Source organism: Bombyx mandarina, chromosome 01 (genome assembly GCF_030267445.1).
Source record: "Bombyx mandarina strain Sakado chromosome 01, ASM3026744v2".
NCBI classification, from domain to species: Eukaryota; Metazoa; Arthropoda; class Insecta; order Lepidoptera; family Bombycidae; genus Bombyx; species Bombyx mandarina.
This window is the reverse complement of record NC_143208.1, coordinates 7,443,945-7,467,440: the sequence shown is the minus strand read 5'-3', so window position 1 is coordinate 7,467,440 and position 23,496 is coordinate 7,443,945. Positions and strand designations below refer to the sequence as shown.

Below are 23,496 nucleotides of genomic sequence, written 5' to 3'. Positions count from 1 at the left end.
TTCGATCAGGTAATTCCACCGTCATCTGGTTTGATTGATCACGCAGTGAGCATGAGACCAGACTATCACAGGGCTATTGTGGATACTATAATTTACTACGGATGGAAAGATATCATCTACATGTACGACTCGCACGATGGTATGTTTTTTGTACTAGTTCATTTTTATATAAGTTCATTTTTTTAATATGTCAAACATAAAACGTACAAGTCGGCGTTACGCCAGGATTTTCACACATAAGGTCTATTACCATGAAAATGCAATACAATTCTATAAGACGTTAACATTACTTGTGTATAACAAAAAGTCACGTTTTTACACAATTTGCTATTTTTTTGTTGGTTATAGCAACTACGACTTTTTATATACAAACAAATATGTAATTACTACGAAACAATTCACAAAATATAGCTTAATATTCACAATAGATATTTTAGTGTTTTTACATGACTGGCATTAATTTATTTTATATAAATTACTTTTAACTATGTAATTAATATAAACTAACATTGTTATTATCCAGCCTAATAATAGATGTTCCCAACAACATGATTTGCATAACAATTACAATATTTAATTAAATTATTAATGTTAATTAAAATTCATATTTATGCTTAATTAATATTTAATTACTTATACAGTCATTTGTGTTTTTAAACAATAATATAAACATTAAACATATTCTGAATATTTTCACATCAAAACAGTGTCTACTAAATATGAAATATGGTATAATAACAGTTTCAGCTTGCTATTAATAAATAAATAATAAAATAGAATAAACTAAACTATATATCATATTAATTATTACTAATGGTGGCGTTTGCGCCCATGTACCCTATATACAACTAATTTTTTTTTTGGAACTTAATCTCTAAGCTTAGTGATATTCCCGTAAACAAAATTTATAGGAAGCATTTTATTTGCACTTAGAAATAATTATCGACCTTAATCTAAAAACAATCCCAAAAGCTTCAATTGAAATAACTTTAATAATGTATTTTAGGAACACAAACAAACAATCGCCTGTTTCCAAAGTAAAACTTTGACGGATTACCGTTAGGTACTTTAATTGCTTTAAACTAATAACAAATAGTTTCAGAATACTTGGAAAACTACGTTGGTTGACATTTCTATTTGACTTTGAACTTCTCATACGAAAAGTTAGCCGCCGCGTCGGTTAGAAGTCTTCAAAGTGTCTTTAACGTCGTTAAGAACACATTTAATATTCTTCGCTCAAATAATCGTATTGGCACATTAAAGAGTACACCTGCTTCTTGAATTCTGAACAAACTTTACTAATCATTGATCTCACAATAACAATGGAAACGCAGACGAAAATTTTACATGAATCATTAGAAAACGAACAAAGAAAGAAAGATAATGTCCTTTCCTTTGTACTCATGGTACGGCCTGTTTAAAGATAACAGGTAACCAAGAAAACGACTATATCCGTGTTGTTTTTTCGGATTAACTTTTTTAATATCGGTGGATATTAAGATAAAGGGAGACAAGAAACGGGGTGAGTCGCGATCTCCCGGGAAGTTGAGGATTACTATTCTCTTTATCGTTTTGCTTTACAACAGAAAATGGTGGTTTTATAAATCGTAAATTGTACAGCTCGCCTGGGATTACAGCGGAGTCAGTTCCTCCGATAATAAAATGTCGACACGAAAGAGATTGCGGCGAAAACGTTCGCTGCGGCTAATAGTCGCTGCAGCATTTTAATGGCGTGCCTATCGCCTATGGAAGAGCGCCAAAACTCCTTTTTTAATTCGAACGCGTGGCCTGTCGATAGATATACAATACGTCACATTGTGGCTCACCCGAACCTACGGGTTTTCCGATGCCCCTGTGTTCAATTTTCCTTTCAGGCATTACGCTTTGTTTCCGAATTCATTCTTTCTTTTTGTATTACTGTTTGGACGTTACTGAATCCGATACCATAACTAATAGAACTGCAGATGATGTTTGAAAAAGCGGTGGAGAAAATTCTGTAAATATTTGTTTGTCTTTCATTACAAGTTTAAATAAACGGTTTGTTAAAAAAAAACAGTATTTATATAGATTATAACAAAAGAATTTGGTCATTTTTTTAGTACAAGTCCCAAAGGTGAGTGGCAATAAGTAATATTTATAGTTTAGGAACGGAGCACCTTAGGCGGACCCGCCCAGAACCAAGTTCGGGTTATGAAACTTTGCGGGATTTATACGCAAAGAGTGAGCTTACAAATAATAATGTATGTATCCCAAAACGATCAACTTTAGTTGGAATTTTCTTCTTGAACAATTTTCATTTTATCGACACCGTCAGCACGAAATTCAAAATTGTTTGCAATATCGCTAGTAGCAAACACATTTTGTGTACATACAAATGTGGACTAAAGTATTATGAATTGTAATTAACTACTTTGAATACTAGAAGCTGACTCCCAAATTGAAGCTTCTCAAAGTGATGTGATTCGCAAGCAACAATCAGGCTAATAAATTTCTGGGTCTTTAATATTACAAATTAAAATAAATCTAAACTTTTCGTCAAAAGCTTAGAAACTTTGGTTTTAAGAAATTTGAATACCTTCCATGCTTTATACATATCGACGCTTGAAAGGCAAACGTGACTAAGCGACAATAACTGCTTTGTACATAAATGATAGGTAATATCCATATTCGACGTGCAAAAAAATATATTTCTACTCGTATTAAAATCATTTCAATCCTACAGCTAGATTTGTTAAAATATTTTTTTTTTAAGTATTTCAACTTTAAATTAGTCTACTGTAAAGTTCACGCATTGTCGCTTAGTCACGTTTGCCTTTCAAGCGTCGATATGTATACACAAAGCAAATAATCGTTCCATTAAAAATATCACCTTTTAAATATTAGTACATTGATATCGTTGAGCAATAACAAAATTTCATATGATACCAAATCACGTTCGTCAGGGAATTTTAATGCGACATTCCGCACAATACGGAATTTCATTCGATTATCGTACACCGGTTTCACTGTAAACTTTTATTGCCTCAACATTACTAGACCAACCTCGGTACTGAAAGCGCACCTAACGTTATTACAAGGTGTTTCTTTCCAGTTGCACCGGTTAGTTTTAGCTAAACGAGTTAATCGAAATTAGTAACGGAATTCAACAAGATAAATACAAGTGCTATGTTGTGAGGATCGTTAGTGTAAATTATGTTTTCGTAAGATATTACTGCGCTTTTAACATTTAAGATAAAGCGTAGTTCACTCAAGATTATCAAATATTGTTTCGATGTGGGATAACTAACGATTAAGAGTGCACATTTTTGGCTGAAGCAAAATAATTTTGATCAGGAAACTTACACTCGCTTATGTTTAGAGCAGTTTTGAATATTTGAAAAAGAGTTGTTGGCTTTAAAGTATATAAATCACGTTTTATCTGATGCTTTGACCAATGCTACGTGATGTGCCGTCTATGAAACAAAACATCTTCTATCTCCAGAAGGCTCCATCGGGAGTTCTTGTGTTGAGTCGCGCCTCTGGTTGGAGTATTGACCATAGTAATCACTTTGAATGAATTAATTGCATGAATATCCATCCACAGCTTTGAAAATTTCGTGAAGGCTTCTGCTCAACTTTGGAATAATCTACATTAAAATAAATTTTGGCTCTGACTTAAAATCGAGTCTTATTACTTCTTTGTACTATAAATTAATGTATCTTACTGTAACGTATTTTTAGTAACTTAGAATTTTAATTTCGTTGAATACTAAATTGTACTTCGTTTTGAATGCTAAGTTCTCATCAAACCTATTGAATTAAATTAATGGACTAATTCAATAGTAAGGAGGGTACGTAAGGCTTTCAGACATAATTTACGCAATGAAATAGATTGGACCTATCAAATTTGTTTTATTCGCCGAATATAAAAGACTCATAGGGTGAATTTAATATTAACTTAATTAAAACAAATTGATTTGAAATATTAATAATTATGTCTAATTGCTTACCTGGTTTTTTCAAAGCATCTTCGAGTTTTTTTGCTTCATGAGAAGAGCATCTGAAGGTCCTACAAATTTTAAGCAAAAAAATAATTGAAATAGATACCACATTTGAAAGCAAAAAATATGTATTTAGCGTTCAAATTATTTAAGAATTAAATGTCTAATTATCCATTAGTTCTCTTTAAAAAACCAAGTGAAATGCTTTTTAAGTTCGAGACTTTTTAGATCGTTGCAAAAATTGCAGTAGTCTTCAAACGAAACACCAATATCTGATTCTAAATCGTATAAAGGCCATTACTTTCAAAAATGACATTGATGTTTTCGATAACGTCTCCGCTATATACCATTGGACAAAATCAATCAAGTCGAGAATGGGTTGGAACTCGGAATGCCCGAAACGTGAAGAATCCGCTTTGCGAACTTTATTCTGAGCGAATTAAATTTTGAGTTTTTTTTAGCTTTTGTACAAGTATTTTTACGAGTATTTTAGATTAGATTTAGTTGTGAGTTACGGCGTCGAGAATTTATGATACATAATATTATTAATATTAAAAAAATAACCGAATAGCGTATTAAATAAAAATCTGTAAGTAATTTTTTTTGAGACAAAAAGATTTCTTCATAAAGGCGCGTGGAAAGAGTCTAGGAGGCCTAACAGTTCAAGATGGCTGTTTTGCTAAAGCCACCAACCTGCAAACAAATATTCGCGGATAAGTGGACATGTACTTTTGTTTCTTTTAAAATTAGTATTAGTAGCATTCAACATTAGTGAAAGTACTTAGATACAAATGATCTGTGAAGACGTCTCTAGGAAGATGACAAGTCTGCGAGCTCGAGGGTATAATTGGTGAACTCTATGATGAGTACATTATAGTGACGCGTCGTTGACACAAAGTAGGGCTTGCTACAAGACTATTTTAATATACTTACGGATTAGTTTGTAACCTAGATAATCTCAAAAATTCACATGTCGTATCGATTATCGGGTCCACTAGTCTATTAAATAAAAATACATCGGAATCGCCTAAAGCACCTGTAGAAGCATACGGTAAACTATTCTAGAATAGTTTTCGTATGCCAGTTCCAATCGTTCCAAGACGGCGATTATGGTATTGAAAAACAAAGATCATGGGCAATCGAAACAAAAATTTGAAGCGCTGTTGGATGTTAGCTCTTATGAAACGAAACAACAATTTGTCGCCGTATTGAAAGTCGGACGATAAACTGTTGAGTAAAGCCTGCAATTATGGAAAAATTCAGAGAAAAAGAAACTAAGTGTTACATGACATGACTTCTGGCTACACGCGAATTGCTCTTCGAATGGCGTGAATGGTATTTGTTTCATTCAAACATTTCAAATCAGATGGGACTAGAACGAAGTAAGTCGCTATGAAATCTTAAAACCTGGGGAGATAGGGACGGCAAATCTCTATCGGTTGTAGCTATTTGAAAGGCGTTTAAGCCAGACACAGCGAAGGAAACGGTCGCAATGAAAGGACAGATATGACAAGATCGTTTTACTGCACGATAATGATAGGTCACGTATTGCCAAAAGAAGACATCTTAGCCCATCTGCTGTATTTCGTAGATATTGAACCACTATTTGTTTAATTGGAGTAAGTGTCGAAAATAAGGTGTATGACGTGTCGCGAGCAAAGATAGTCCCTCCGACGCGGAATCTGGATGCTCTCCAAAAGATGGGTAGTGATATATGTGCATTTGTATAATGGCTTCACAATCGACATTATTATAAAAACTAATGTATTTACTTAGACATAAAATGAAAAACCTTTTCCCACTAACAGATTTTTTTTGTCTAAAAACAAACACATTCATTTTAATTGTGTTAAAGAAATGTATAATAGCCAGTACCGTTTTCATAGAGATTTAAATCTAATTTTTTAAGGGAGGCTAATTGCAGTTCTGTCCACTGAGTTGTGATATAATCAGGCAAATGAACTCGACTGCAAATTTCCTGTAAACTGGTATTTTGCTATTGTTAAATATTGCAGGTAGCTTTTTCCGATATGTTCAGTAATTTTACTTTAAAGCCAGTCACTTCCTTAAACTTAAGATTTCAGAACGCCATTTCGATAACATGATACAATATGTCGATAGCACTCCGCTAGATCGAATCTGCGTATTCAAAAGGATTTGAAATCGAAAAGATGATATTCCATTTTTGTATTTATTACTTTTCGATATTCGCAGCAGCCAAAATAACTACGTGCTACAAACATAAATTGTGAGTACGGTCCGTTTTGAATTTAGTATTAAATTGGTTTAGAATTCTAAATTTTACTTGGTTCCTCTTGATTTAGAATATTTTAAATGAAATAGGTCGGTTCTGATCACTTGCTTCGTCTACGATGTTCATTCTCGGCAAAAAAAAATAGGTCTATTTTTGCCGTTCCGTAGTAACGCTTCATTATTCTGTTCCGGTCGGGAGAGCAGGATAACCGGCATCCCACGCACTATGTTGACGGGCTCAACATTGTGTACACTATAATGCTGAATTTTCGACTTTTTATTTTGACTGACTCTCGAGCGTGATAATCGAAGTACTTCTGCGAATTGGTCGATATGTAGCGTATTAAAAATATTTTTGACGATTTAATCTCCCGTGTTTATTTTCGTTATCATCAGGTGCTATTATTATTTGTCGACATTTGAATATTGCAGTTGGTGCCGTATATTTTGATACGAAAAATAATTCTTGAATTTTACGTTTCAATAAACATAGACCGATCTAATAGTATATTAGGGTTAGGAAGTTTTTTTGACTTAAGTTCATGCATAGGACAGCCCACACGGTTTCCAAATTTTATAGAAATGAAAACGTAAATAATAATGAAAACGTAATATAATATTTCACGAAAAAAATCGGAATGGTAGATTGTATATATGTAAATGTATATATGAATATGTTATGTGTAGACATACAAAGCGTAAACGATTGATTGCTTTAATAACCAAATTGTAGGAGTTAACTATTCAGCACCTGAGAGTTTGGTATGAATTAATCATTCATAAACATATAAAATGACACTTTGAATGCCATACAATCGATTTTAGCAATGTTATAATGTAACTTTAATATAAATTTCCTAAAATTTTCTGTAATAAACGTAAGACGATAGTGCTGTAAATATGTGCATTTGTTAATTTTTTTCTATTATTATCCGTACTTCACTCACATTGATATCTTATACCTTTAAACGAGCAATTCTTGTATATTAATAAATATACTTATATAATCTGAATCTCGGAAACGCCTCCAACAATTTTCATAAAATTTAGTATACAGGGTATTTCGGTGGCGATAAATCGATCTAGCTACGATTTATTTTCAGAAAATGTAGTTTTATTCGTGTTTTCAATAATCAACTCTTCCCGAAATCTATTAGCGAATAATAATACTATTTTTCTTAATTGAGGCCAACTAACCGTTTTAAAGACACATCAAGATGGCGTTATTAAAAAAAAAACCAAGCAAAGCTCGTTCATCATCTAATTTCATTTAAGTTGCGAACAATGCTGTAGATTTGAACAAATAGTTTTGCTGAAATTTTGTAGTCGAATAAAGACGTAAGATAATGTTACTTTAAGTAGTACTAGTGACTGTGTTCGGCTTTGCTTATTGTACACAATTTTGATAGAATAAAGATGTTTCTCTCAATAACCTTAAAAATAAAGGCAATCATTTGTGAACACTAATTAAGAGTGAAATAAGGTCGTGATGAAAATTAAAATATTTACTTTCGTGGTATTTTTAGATGTAATTTTACGAATTTTATTTCTTATTTTATTATTAGCCCTAGTGTTACGTTTATACGAAAATAAATACACGCCGATGTCATTCGTTTCTCATAACTTAAAGAAAAACATCATGGATGGCTTGTACTGCGCCAAGCTGCGGGTATCAAAATGTGAATTTATTGCAAATAACGGTAAAATTGTTGTTTATTCTATGTCGTAAACTGGGCCAAGAAGAGAGGCTTTGCTCGAGTATTTCACAGTATGAAGCATAAAATAATGAGTACAAGTAAAATAATGAGTATTTCACAAGATTATTCGATGCATTTCAGTTACTAGAAGTTAAGAAGTAAAATACAGTACAGTACCAGGCAATAAATATTGCACATCGATATTTAGAAAGAGACAGTCGTCTAATTTTGTTTTTGTTGTAGGGCGTTACCTGTGTGCGATGAAACACTAACGATCCGGTATCTATGGAAATTAAATGTCAATTAGGTAATGTGCGACAGGTATAACGATCTACGAAACAAAAATTTACCGTCTCTTTCCCGCGTTCGATGTGCAATATTTATCGCCGGGTACTGTAATATCATTTTGGAATACAATAAAAATAATTAATAAATAATAAATTTTATGATATAAACTTTTTCGTAATATCTGTTTTTGAATAATTGCAAAACAAGTTAACATTGTGTGTACTCACACAAAGAACTAACTAATCCAACCTAAATTATCTGTTCTCCATTAAAGCTTTTAATTTCAATTACTACTACTACGTACTACTGTTTGAATTCCTTGTATATTGAATGAAATGTGTAAAATAACTTATATAATGATAGGCATATAAACTTAAATTATTATAAAACTAAAAAGGAAAACTATTGACCTTACACCCGGTTCAATAGTACCGAAACGATTGTAAAGCCTTTTCTGATTTCCTGTCATCACGAAACCGACAGTTCATTAATTTTCTCAGCCAAGTTCAAATAAAATGAATAAAATTACTTTAACTTTAGAATTTGAAAGCAAGAGTCGGGGAGATCATGGATACTTCCGTGAAAACTTAATTACACTTTGCAGAATAAATATTCAAGGAAACACTTGCGGCTACCCTGTACTTAGTGTTCGTGATAACCGACACTTTTCTTAAGGTTTTTTTTTGTTTTTTTTATTACTTAGATAAGTGGACGAGCTCACAGCCCACGTGGTGTTAAGTGTTTACTGGAGCCCATAGACATTTACAACGTAAATGCGCCACCCACCTTGAGATATATGTTGTAAGGTCTCAGTATAGTTACAGCGGCTGCCCCACCCTTCAAGCCGAAACACATTACTGCTTCACGGCAGTAATAGGCGCGGTGGTGGTACCTACCCGTGCGGACTCACATGAGGTCCTACCACCAGTAATAAATACAGACTGCAACAAAAAAGTAAATACAGACTGCAATAACATTGTCGCGTGCATATTTTCCATGCGAGCGTTTTATGTCAGGAACTCAGAAGCGTTTTGAGAATAAAAAAAAAAATCTGCACATAAGGTTGACACATAATTACCATCATTACCTACCGATGAGCCTTGCTAGTTACAAGACCATATAGACATCAAAACGTATGAATACTGCCAACAACAATGAGACATGAAAAAAAAAAAAAAAAAAAAAAAAAAAAAAAAAAAAGACATGAGGTTACAGTTTCAATTAAATGACGTAGCGTCCGTCCACTCCTCAAACTGGAGTGTATGACTGTTTCGTGAGAGAAACGGCAAGATGGCAGTGCCAGCCTTATGTGCTAACAATCGCCTAACCGCCATTAAATCCAAGTTCTTTGCCTCAGTAGGTTTTTGTGAAGCTCAGAGTACGCCCAGCCTCTGATAAAAGCCTCAATCGCCTTTAAGATATCCACGGAAAGATATGTGATTGTGCTATTCTAGACCGACACCATCCAGCCATAATCACCACACCAGTAGCACTCGCATTGGTTATTGGCAACTTGCCCATAAATTTTTTTTTTTTGATTCCTTACCCCCCGCAAACCATCATCATTCGGGTACATAGATAGGTACTTCAAGAAAATATTATATCGGCTGTCCCACATTTCAAAACCTTAACGCGTGACTGCTTCACTCACAGTAAGGTTAGTCACTAGCGCGAATAAGCCTTCCCTTTTTTACAAAACGATCTCCATTGATCACAAGAGGGTATTAATAGGTACTAGATGATGACCGAGCTTTGCGTGGTTTTTTTTTTTTTGATAACGCCATCTTGTTGTGTCTTTAAAGCGGTTAGTTGCCCTCAATTAAGAAAAATAGTATTATTATTCACCAATAGATGTCGGGAAGAGTTGATTATTGAAAACACGAATAAAACAACATTTTCTGAAAATAAATCGTAACTAGATCGATTTATCGCCCCCGAAATCCCCTGTATACTAAATTTTATGAAAATCGTTGAAGCCGTTTCCGAGATTCAGATTATATACATATATATTAATATACAAGATTTGCTCGTTTAAAGGTATAAGATTAAGAGCTAAGTAACTAAGCCATTTGCCGTTGAACATTTAAAAGTGGATCAGTAATGAACGCAAATCGAATATATATTTGCTGAAATCATATCAAAGTTCGTTAACCGACATCAAACAAAACAACCGCACACTTAATACTCGTACATGAAAGAGCAGGAGCCTAGTCATGATATGATTCCCCACAACAGATTACGTTTGGTTTTCATTGTATTAATACTATTTGGATATTGTTATTAATTCTTGAGATCGTGGGCTCGGTACAAGGCTATTTCCTTAAGTCAAATGTAAATACTTAGTTCCCGATGGTTTTGCTTGAGGCAGTTCAGAAACTCGATCAAATCCAGAGGCTAGTTAAGAACTTGTTACAAGCCTACAAATATAAACTCATATTGGCAAGGCATTTGATAACCGTTCTACCCTATTCGACATAACGTATTCCAGTTTTCTTTTTATTTTTTTTATTGCCTTTGTAGGCAGACGAGCATACGGCCCACCTGATGGTGAGTGGTTACCGTCGCCCATTGACTTCAGCATTGCCAGGGGCAGAGCCAAGCCGCTGCCTACCGCAGTTTAAAAATGTCTGATGGTATTCATGAATCCTGAATACTATTACAACTATTAACATTTTATTGATCGAAAATTATAATTTTAAACATTCAAAATGGAATGGCAAAACTCATCCAAGCGCATACGCAACATGTCCTGTTATCATTAGTTAAGATATGAATAGATTTTCCGGCCGTCGATAGAACGCGATCAATCCAGATTTGGCTCAAAATCAAAACAGTTGATACGCTTTAATGTAATTTTTTTTTCATTAATACTCATTCGTTAGTAGGGCAATTAAAGGGCAAGAAAAAACTGTATCGCAGACTAAAAACAACTTTGAGGCGATAACAACTGTTCGATCACGATCCACCTGGAACGCATTTTTCCAGCGACCAGTCATTAGATTCCTGTGGATTAAGAAATTACATAGGAAAATAGTGAAGGATATTACTAAGGATCAATACTCCTAACAGCTTGAAAAGGTAAGGATCGCGTACCCTTGTATTTTCATTTGTAGCCGAAGTGATCGGACCACTTTCATTACAAAGTAAAAGGAAAGAAAATTATAATTAAAAAAAAAATTCCTAATTTTCAAATAAAGTATATTTGTCTGGCATCATACAAATTAAGGCAAAATAATAGATTAATTTCTAACTTAAAAAAATATTGCTACAAATTAATTCTAATTGATAATACGTATTTGCAAAAGGAACACAAGAAATATAGAATTGTTAAATTTCAAAATAGAACTCTTTAAAAGTCCTTGATAAGGTAAGAACAGAGGTCTATCAAATAATATTTTTAAAGCAAGCAAAGAAGCCATTATAATTATTCTAAAAACGGTGACAACGAGAGCTAAAGAAATTTTCTTACAAAGCCGTCGGTTGTATTACGGAAACGTGAATGACTGGGTTCACAATATTTGGAACGGTCAAACAGGATATGGAGACTGGCATTTCGATAAAACGTCCGTAGCCGTCACGAGTAATATGTATATACATATATACGGAAATCCCCAATACTGATTACACTTATTTCCTGTTCGCAGGAGTGTGTCGCAAAAATTACTGGAAATATAGAGATAAAATTTGATATATTCAATCAGTACTTTAGACGGAAAAACTTTCTACCATGTGATTTTTTTGTTGAAATAACAATTAGTGACTTTGATTACTAACTACACCATGAGATTCAATTTTGATTCACTGAGCCAAAATTTTTAATAAAAATATTTAGTATTCTGGGTTCGAGCTTTTTGTGTAAGTGTTTCTGGTTCCTATAACAGAAGAAAATCTTAGTTTGGGGGAACTGCAATTCGAAGGCTTTACTGGCTCTTCACCCGCAGCGTCACCGGTCTAAACGAGGTAATGGGGCTTAGCCTGAGATCCTTTGCTAAATTCTACTCTAGCATGAGCAGTGCTTTGCTGAACTTACCACCGAATCGGGATCGCGACTCACTGAGAAGATCTGACGAAAAACTTAGTGGGTAGTGATTTATTGTTCAATGTGATACTAAATACTATGACTGTTTCAGGCTGCTCTTAATACAATTCAATTAAGACTAATTCAAGCTGACAAGTTGAGGGCGTTTATTTACTTTGAAGTTCTCTATAGAAGTTCTCGTAATCAATCAGTACCAAGTTAGGCCAGAAAATCGGAAGATCTTAACTCTCATTATTCGAAATATTAATAGCGCGTAATTGCTAAAAATTCTAAAAACAACTCAAAAAAATTCAAATGGCTCATTTTGTAGTTGTCAAATTTTTTTTTTATACATAGTATTTTCTTTACTTCTTGACACCTTTGCTTCCAAAACATGCACAATCTACTAATACATATGACACGGGGATATCAAGATTAATCGTCATGATAATCGCCTTAACCCATGAATCAGCTCGCTGAGTTTCTCGCCGGATCTTCTCAGCGGGTCGTGATTCCGATCCGGTAGTAGATTCATTCGCGAAGCAGCTGCTCTTGAGCTCTTAGGTCTCCTTCGGAGGCGCTCGGGTAGCTGTTAGCAAATCCCACCCCTCCTGGCTGAGACTTTGCTCGCCCACCTGTCCTGGTGAAACTGGAAAGGCCTCCGGGCCACCAGTAATACTTCAATCATAAAAAAAACAAGATTAATCATTAAAAAATTACCACGTAAATAACAAAAAAATTATCCACGGCTACGACTCATGTATTTTAGTTAACCACGCTAGATAGGTACGTCGAGGTTTGATCCTGGTAATCTCTCTACCACGATTTTGTATATACAACATGTTTCTAAGAAAATTGTTTTTCGGGCATATTTGCATTATATCTAGGATGAGCTAAAGTAAAATAATACCGCTAAATAATTTCTTTATTAAAATCAATAACATACGATTAATATTTTTGTGTAATGATAGTCTTACTCCATATTTATTGGTGTTTGTCAAAAGCCTGAGGTTTTTGTGATTCACTATTTTAAAAGCATAATAATTTTGGTATACTAATGAAGTAATTTGGCAAGAGATCTCGTTTCAAGTGCTTGTGAGCTGACCGATCCTTTTCAACTTTTCGTTTTATACAGACTCATTAGTAAGACAACGAGACCGACTTCTGTTCCGGAAAAACCCTGCGAAAAAATCAAAGAGACATCTTAAATTTAAAATTTAAGAAACAAGGTTATTTTTATGAACTTGAAATCCAATCTTTGGAAAAGTTCATCATCATCATCATCTTAGGCCTTCAGCCCAGGGCGGACCTTAGCCTGGTCCAGTATGTCTCTCCAGACTGCTCTGTTTAGGGCTTTCTCCTTCCAGTTCCTGACATCGATAACTTTGAGGTCACGCTCCACGCCATCCAACCATCGGAGTTTGGGTCTGCCACGACTTCTGTGGCCCTCTGGTTTGCCATAGAGTAGTTGTCTTTTGGAAAAGTTCATGATATCTGTCAAAATGAAACAGGCCAAAAACAAAACGATTCAAAATTTCCAGAATTATCTCTTATAAAAAACATTGTTTTTAATTTAAGAAGGAGATCAAAACAAAGCAACTAAATCAGTGGGATTGCTTTCGAGAAAATAATTTAATTAATTTAAACGGAACTTACCTACATGATCTTCCTTATTTGAAATTAATAAAGCTAATTAATTTTACGCTACAAAGAGCATGGGAGTGAGGCTCTCAGAGAACTGCAAACAACATTTCGAATATGCTTATTGCAATTGCGACTCTCAGAGATCGTTACAGTGACTGTAAGTACGTAATAGACTAGGTTAATTTTTTATTGGCCCGTATCCAATACCCGTGATGACTTTTTAGCGAACTCCCAGTCACTAAACGGGAGAATTCCTTCGCACAGTTTCTAATTACTTTATTAAGTGAATAAATAACTTATCTTGATATAATTACTGCCGATTGAAAATCTAAGTTCGTTGATATACAAATGTTGAGTTTAAATATTCAAATTAATATGTATAAAATTTTGTCTGCTAGTCGTAGTTTCTTTACTAGTGGTATTGTCGTGTGGTTTTGTAAGTTTTTTTAATTGTACCTCAAATTAGCAATGCGTCCCTGTTTCAGAATAGGCTGCTCTGAATGCCACCATAGGCGTCTTAAGGACGCTTATCGTGAGTTCGCCTTTGAGTTAATTATACACCCAGATCCATAAGATCTCTTGCGACTCCAAATACAAGTTCTCAATAATATCAAGTACATACTGCACCAGAAAATTGTGCTCCATTGGTAATGGTATATTCAGTTTTAAACGACAGTTGAATATATATATTTTTTAATTATTTCCATTATATGTTTTGAGATAAGCATTCGTATCACATCAAATATTCTATGAATGTGACGACTTACCGAAGGACCATAATGAATATCTTGGGACAAGGTGATTCTACACATATACATTATAGCAAAATTCATTCGAGTGATGCTTAACGAAGTGGCTTAAGGTCAAGAACCTGACAAACCTCGCGCGAATCGTCGCGCAGTGCCTTAATTTCAACACAAGATCAGCATTGACGTCTACATTAAGTTATCTTTGTATTTTGGTGGGCAACACAAGGTACGCGATGTTCACTTAAAGAATATTACAGTCTACTTTTCATACTACTGCTGAGCGTGGCTTTCGACCCAGATGAAATAAAACGGCTGGATAACTAGTATGCAATAAATTCTAAAAGAAATTGAGTGAGAATTTAGATAAAAAATACCTTACAAACGTAGCATGTCAAAATCGTACTGAGCGTGAAATTGAAATGACATCGATTTACATGTTCACGTCGCTATATACTGCAGGCGACGTAAGCATGTGGGCTGTATGGGTTTGTCCTGTAGCTTCTACTGTACAATCATGTATTATGGAAGTAGGTTACCAATTCGAGGGCTCATCAATGTAAAAAGTCAGCGTTCAACAAACAAATTACATAAGAATAAATGCAAGTGTAATAATTTTCAATCATAAAACAAGCGTTTATTGTTTTACATTACATGCCATAGTGGCATTCGTGCATTTCGTTTTGGCATACCATTCAGCATACCTTTCCATTGTGACATGAGTGTGTGCGTCGTATTCAAACTGATTTTGAAACATGCATTGGAAATGCGGACAGCGTAAAAGCACGTCAGTACAAATGGTATTGGGTGAAGCATTTTTGATTATTTCGCTTTCAGTCAGAATTGAAAGTATACATTTTCTTTTCAGTTTTACCATAGATTTCAAGGATCTTGTTTAGAATATTTAGAACTATTTATTAGTATCACATGTAATTATTTGAACTTCGAGCAGATTGGTGTGAGTTATTCGCTAACACCTTGTTGATTTATGGATTAATTATCTATTTTGTCTACTATTTGGGATTTAACTTTAAATCCCTTATAAAACAATTAAGAACTTCAAACTATTTCAATTGTGAATTCACAGTAAAATATTACAGCACAATATAGTAAAGCACTGTCATATTTCTTAGCAGATGGGTCTAAAAACTATGTAAAGTAGGGCACAATAGGTACGTACAGTCTCACTGTGCTTCATTATCTTCGCGCCCAAATTCAAGACTGAATTCAACTGCAGCAAACTTTTGGCATCTAATATACGAACGTTTATGAAATTCTAATACTCCGCACAGTTTCCTACCTAGCAACCTATCACTTCCACTCGCGCATTGTATAAATTGAATTCCGAATCGACTCCCGCACGACATCCCATCTTGTCAGCATTTTTAAGTATCGTTTTAATGAGTTTTTGTGTAGTTTACAGGATTTTTGTTTTATGCTCATGTAATGGTGTTGACTGTTGTTATGGAATAATGTATTTCATGTAGTATATTTTATTGTTTATAGTAGATATATTTTATCTAAAATAAATATTGTTATTGTTTACCATGTAACATGTTATTGTATTATAATTTACCATAGAAAATGTGTCAATTTAGCCGAGTTGAACTTTTCAACTGAGCAACGTTTATTAGCATCAATATTTTTTTTTGCTACATTCTTTTACCCATCATTTTCTTGCTGTAGGCTTTATTGTTATTCAACCTTAATGTTCGTTATGTAGTAATAGAGACTATGTTTATATAGTTCCATCTTAAAAGAAAGAAAATAGCTGCGAGCAAATAAAGCTCTCAAAAACACATCCGTATCTGGTAAGGCAGTAAATTTGTAGGGGTGATTGACAAAGTCTAGACAGCAAGAGTAAATCCAGTTTTAGCTGTTACATCGGTGTCAACCATATCACAGTTGATCAATACAGTTTTATCTAAATATTATATAGTATACTTATACGTAGCGTGGGTAGGCCTTCCACAAGATGGACCGACGATCTATTGAGGTTCGCGGGGATCCCCAGGATGCAGGCAGCGCAGGACCGGTCTTTGTGGCGAGGCTTGGGGGAGGCCTATGTCCAGCAGTGGACGTCTGTGGGCTGATAAGAAGCAGAAGAAAATAAGATACATATTATATGTATATAGTATACAGCATATTTACTGTCTGTGGCCTAAAACTCACAGAATACTATTTTTTTAATAACTAGCCACGAACTTCCATGAAATAATTTTATAATGTCAAAAATATTTAGAACTAAAAACACTCGACGGAAAAAGTTAATTAATAACATTATTGAGGAATGTGAACTAAAATTTGGTTTAGTTTTTATTTTTAAAGCTAAAAATAATGCTCTTCGCTACATAAAGTAATACAAATACGAGATGTGCCATTGCGGTGCATTTTTAAATGTCCAAATGAAAATTACTGGAGTAACGTCTACGCGCTCTACATATATTGATGTACGCTCTACGTTTATTGCTTAGATGGGTAAACGAGCTCACAGCCCACCTGGTGTTAAATGGTTACTGGAGCCCTTAGACCTCTACAACGTAAATGCACCTTGAGATATAAGTTTGAGATATTTTGAGACATTTCTCTGGTGGTAGGACCTTTTGTGAGCCCGCACAGGTAGGTATCACCACCCCGCCTATTTCTGCCGTGAAGCAGTAATGCGTTTCGGTTTGAAGGGTGGGGCAGCCGTTGTAACTATACAGGACCTTGGACCAGCACCGGGATACCTTGCTGTGTCAGAAGCAGCATAGGTCGACTGATTTCATCTGACACTCAATTGGTCTTTCAAAACGCGTGTTAGTGCAGCTCAAACGTCATATCAATAGGCCTCACCTCCCTCCGAAGCCGCTTACAAATACAAGTACAATAATATACCAAAAAAGCATTAAATTAAAATCGTATTTGTTTTAAGTCGTTAACGAAACTAAAAAAAGGAATCCTAAAGCATTTCTAATTAACGATACGTAAACAATAATGTTTGCGAACGCCTGGGGCCGTGGTTTTTAAATAAAATGATTTTTTTTTTATATTTTCTGAATTTCCTGTTCATGTAGGATGATTAGCTTCCTTTCTTTTTGAATGGTTTTGTAAGCCTTCTCTCTTTGTCTAATACAGAAATGTATTATTTCTGAAGTGTGGATGACTGTTGGATTAGTTTATTTTCAGAAGTCCAACCACCTTAATAATTAAGCAATTGAAATGGCTTATGATTGTGTACAGAAATGTTCATAGTATTGTTTCAAACCGCAAACCTCTCGTTAGACGTAGTTAGTTCTTTCAATTGTTCAACAAGTCATTGTTTAAGTTAAAGCTTTGAAACTAGTGGCTCATTCTATTCCAGCTAGTAAGAGATACAAGATAATAATAAATTTACACTTAACTTTAGTGAAATTCACAATATCATTATGAATATAAAATAAATATAAAATGCTTATCTAAAAATTATAAAAGAAAAAAATACTGTAGTGATTTTATCTGATAAAAGACAAAATTACTGTAGTGATTTTAATGATGACTGACCGATTTACACAATCAAACTTTCCAATGTAAGCTACCAAATATGTATGTTTAGCAACGATATTTCACGCATCAGCAAAAATGCGCAGTGATTTTTTTCACACCTAAGAAGAAAAAAACTTTTACCTTCTGTTAAAGTTCGGGACTAAGAGATCGGGTCGTTGTGCTGACATCTCATATCGTGTTCGACAAGTTTATAATAGATTCGGGGTGTCGGTGGACGCAGCTGACGTCACAGGCCATTAGTCCGCCGACAGCAGAAAACCTCAAGGGTCACGGGTTCAAATGCGACACATGGTGAAAATAGGCGGGTGCGGGTAAAACTTTCGCCGCATTCCGACCCAGGCATTTATCTATTAACAGCAGAACTGTTACAGTAAACCATTCCGAGACGCGTAAGCAATTTATGACCAGTTAAAATATATAACGATGGCATCATTTGAACAGAGTTCTTTTATGATTGCCAAACTACTATAAAAAGAATAGATGATACCAACGATACAGATAATATCGCAAAACATTTAAGCTGAATATATATGTTATATGTGTAAGGCTGACCGACTTAGATGCACGGGACATGAATATCAGAAGTGGGAATCGGATTCGAAATGCAATATTTCAAATAAAAATTTACGCCTTGCACTAAATTTTCACTCGTTTATATGCTTCAGTGTTGCGGTGAACACTTTTTACTTTTAGTTTTGAATGATTTCATATTCTCTTCTTGTTTTTCGAGAGCAGTTGTCCAGTTTTTACAATACGTCCAATTAGTTGGCGCAACGTGAACGAACTGTACGAATATTCAAAACCAAAGCAGAGCAGTGCATTGCTTTTCATTCCCATGATTTTTAGTTCATTGAATTTAATTCTTTTTTTTTATTGCTTAGATTGGTAGACGAGCTCACAGCCCACCTGGTGTTAAGTGGTTACTGGAGCCCATGGACATCTACAACGTAAATGCGCCACCCACCTTGAGATATAAGTTCTAAGATCTCAGTATAGTTATAACGGCTGCCCCACCCTTCAAACCGAAACGCATTACTGTTTCACGGCAGAAATAGGCAGGGCGGTGGTACCTACCCGCGCGGACTCACAACAGGTCCTACCACCAGTAATTACGCAAATTATAATTTTGCGGGTTTCACTTTTATTACACGATGCTATTCCTTCACCGTGGAAGTCAATCGTGAACATTTGTTGAGTACGTAATTCATTAGAAAAATTGGTACTCGCTCGGGATTCCAACACAGGTGCATCGCTCAACACGAATGCACCGGACGTCTTATCCCTTAGGCCACGACGACTTCACTTCTATTCAACTATAAAACCATTTAGTTCCATTTAGTGGTGAATAATAAATTAAAACGATCTTAAATTTAAAAACAATTAATGATAAAATTGGGTGAATAACAAAAAAAAAGATCCATCTAATGGATTAGGCAAGAGGTCAAGAGAGATAATGAGGTCCTGCTAGATACCCATCCTACCTAGAACGATTCATTAAAATAATAATTGTTATGCGTATTTTATAATAGATTCTAGAATAATTGTTATTAATTGCCTTTATTATTAAGTAACAGTAAGTAAGTAAGTAAGTACAAATAATGGATACAATGATAAACCGTAAAATAGTTGTAATCAAATTGCCTGAATATTATTAAAGATTTTCTTAAGACGGCAACGTAATTCTCGCATAGTTGTTTCTATTCGGACATTAAGATCGATCTCGAAAATTAGGCTCATAAAATAAACACATTTGTTTTCGAGACGAGCAAATACAACGAGAAAAGTAAACAATTACAACTAAAAGCAAAGCTGCGGCTGCAACACTTGGTAGCAGAATTGCTCTCAACAAAAGAATCAAGAATCTACTCATTCCGCGAGCCATTGAAACACAAGTAAATCGAAATCGAAATGGACAATTCGTATAAACATTGTATTTTATTTAATAATATAGCCGTTACTTTTCTGTGGATATTGAAAATAAAATTTAGGCATTGAAGGATTTTTAATTTCGCTATTTATATGTCGTTTTTTTTTAAACATAAATTTATTATTATCAATATAAGCTAGAGCTAGAGCAAAATATTTTATGAAATGCTTATAGATTCGTTACATTTGTTGAAACAACTTGGATACTGTAGTCAAGTGTAAAATATTACGGGAGCCTTCCCGAAGTGGCAATGACAATCATTAAAACTTACAATGAAATCGAATAAATGACGTGCGAAGACATAGTGGAACCAAAACAACAAAACTTGCAAAATATTGATGTGTAAAAATATAGTGTTTGCTTATGATCTTTAGTCCTATTGGAAAGTCACATTGTTTCTTTCATTTGTATTATTTTTTTGTCTACCCGCTCTGCACTATTCTACAGAACAACAGAACAGATTGCGATCTGTTTTTTGTTTTGTGTAGACGTAAAATTTTCCCCAAACGATCATCTCTGGAAACAGAGAAAACCTAATTTAATTTAAATCACGTAGAAACAGATAACAAATAAATAGATAGTCGGTCCCTACTTCAACGTAAATTGTACCTTTGCAACTTCGGTGTGCATTACGTTATTCAACAGTGGGCTCCAATTCTTAGTCTTAATGGTGTGATCAGAGTGCTTGTCTAAGTCATGAGTAGTGTGGCTTCAAGTTGCGTTCAAGTCACGCTTGGCTTAATGCCACCAAATTGGGGGAATATCTTACAAACAGTTTGAATATTTTCGAATAATTACAATTGGGATGAACCTATGGTTTCACACGTCACTTTTAGATAAATTATTTTAAGGAATAATAAACTGATTGTAGGAAACAATTGATCGATCCAGATCGACTCAGATGTGACTGTTTTTACGTCAAATTCAACAACCATTCGATTTATTTCGATTCACAACAAAGTTTCTGTCATTTCGTTAGTTCTCCTAGTATCTCGTAATAGTATTAGGTCTTAGGGTTTTTTTTATTTTCTGCTGTGAAAGGTATTATTTATCAAAGTACTTTGTCATACATTGTGTGTCTGGTATATTTCTAGATTTGATATTTTTCATCGTAAAGTTGATGTTTCGCTATTGACAGTAGGCGTGGTGGATTTTTTTGTTCGGTTTGCTATCGTGTAGAATATCTATTACTGAAATTATTAAATATTTTCATAAGACGGCAATGTAATGCTCGCACAGATGTTTCTATTCGGATATTAAGATCGACCTAGAAAATTAGGCTCTTAAATTAAGCACATTCGTTTTCGAGACGGGGAAATAAAACGAGAAAAGTTGTTCTAATTGAGAAAAATTGTTCGAATATAACTTTTTTCTTTAATTTTATGGTTGATCGTGTGAAATGCATACTGGAGAATTCCGCTCAAAACATAGACAGGACTATGCACGGGCATAGAATAAATACCCTTACCATTAAAAATCATAAATATTAAAAAAACGCTTCAGTGATAGTTAATTTTTTAGTACACGATATTATCCCCACAGCGTCATCAAGACATCTCTTCATTGGATACGTATAAATTGTTCTTGAAAAAATTGGAACCCACTTGCAAGAAGTATATATCAAAATAGTCTTATCGTTTGGTATAAGTACATTAGATTTCTTATAATACAAACTACACTTGCGTTGGTTCTACGCCGCAGATTTTTCCTCAATCGGCTTTCAACTGATATTATTATATATTATATATTTCATATTACGATTCGTATTATGTCGAATATATGCTATCTACTGACAGTTACCAGCCAAGTGAAAGGAGTTAATGTATCTTCTTACCGAGTTGTCGATCGAGTGATTTTCTTTTCGTTAAGCTTTAATTGGCTGCCGTAAGCAGACGAACCGTCTGATGGTAGGCGATATTAATATTCGTACACATCACAAAGTGGACATCATCGTCGATAATATTATCTAGTAAAAAAACAATCATTTTAAATCAAGCAAATTTCAATCAACTTATTTGTTCATGTTGTCTAATTATGTTTTTCCAGGGAAACCCTTATGTTCGTAAATGAAAATTTTCAAACACATTTATTTCATAATGTATTCTTTTTTGTAATCTTTGAACAATAACACAAAATTAAATTATTTTTCCGTGTTTGTAAACCTTTCCCTGTCATAATGTATCAATAGATAATACGCGAATGCTCGTGAACAAAGCACGGTATCGCATTTTTATCCGTTTCATTAGATAGATACATTATTATAAATATACTGGTACCCTGGGCTTCCCACTCACGCACAGCGAAAACGTTTTTATTTTTTTTTACCTCTTCGGAACACGCTTTGTCCCTTTTTCGTTTCGCTTGTTTTATATGGGGCGTTTAATTCGATAAAATTCGTGTGGACTCGAATTGGTTTAGGAGAACTGGAAAATAGACCGGCATATAAATTCTGCCAGTGATTTCAATCTAATATTGTATTTTATTCTGCCGTCTACTACAACTCTGTACTGTACTAATATTTATATATTTGTACATATGTCAATACAAACACTACAAGTCCAAATACATAGCGGTCACGTTGTTTAGTTAAGGGATACTGTCGATCTAAATACTCCAGGGTGCGCCTCTAATAGTGCTGATATTCATGAGTGACGATTACTTAAATGATTACTTAAAAACGTAAAGACCAATTCAACCTGATCCAATCATAACAAGGTGTTCAATTTTAATTTAAGTACTAATAATATAGTATAATAATTTTAGCATTACATTATTATATTATTGGACATATGAGCTATTAATAGGTTGGGGAAAATGTATTTTCGCATTATAATATGTATGAACTTGTAATAAAATCTCTTTGGCTATACTATTTGTATCTTGCTGGTTTTGGTATCATTAAAAGTTTAAAATTAATTTTTAAATGGCTATATATATATATAATAGTTAATATATAATAGTTCCACATAATATTAAAACAAGACCAACAATCAATTTAAAAATTTATATGTTATTGTTTGCCATTAAATCTAGATTAGTAATAATAACATATCGATAATTTATTCTCAAACGAATAAAATTTTTAATCAGATACAGATTATAGCGCCGGCTATAATGCATTTTTTTATTGCTTAGATGGGTGACAAATCTAATTTGCAACCCTAATGTGTGATTCTTCAAAAAATCCATTTAAATATCTCCATTAAAAAATATACTATGTAACATATTTTTCTCTTGTAATCAAATAGCGACAGTGATTGATATTGGGAATCGATTATCAAATTTTAATTTATACTCATCAACATTGCGGTTCAACAACCATCACGTGTCTATTTTTATGATGTATTCGCTAAGCTGTATAATCTTGTTTATTTTAAATACAATTTAATTTTCATCTAATACCAACAACCGCTCCCTT

At 34.0% G+C, this 23,496-nt stretch overlaps 1 protein-coding gene across 3 annotated transcripts in view; it reads left to right on the top strand.

Moving 5' to 3' along the window:
- LOC114244534 (glutamate receptor 1) overlaps positions 1-23,496 on the top strand; it is an 81,462-nt gene that overhangs the window by 31,163 nt on the left and 26,803 nt on the right. For all 3 annotated transcript variants that reach the window (XM_089728486.1, XM_028176387.2, XM_089728474.1), the window contains exon 4: positions 10-139. In XM_089728486.1, the coding sequence (XP_089584612.1) occupies positions 10-139 (130 nt within the window). The remainder of the gene's footprint in view (positions 1-9; positions 140-23,496) is intronic.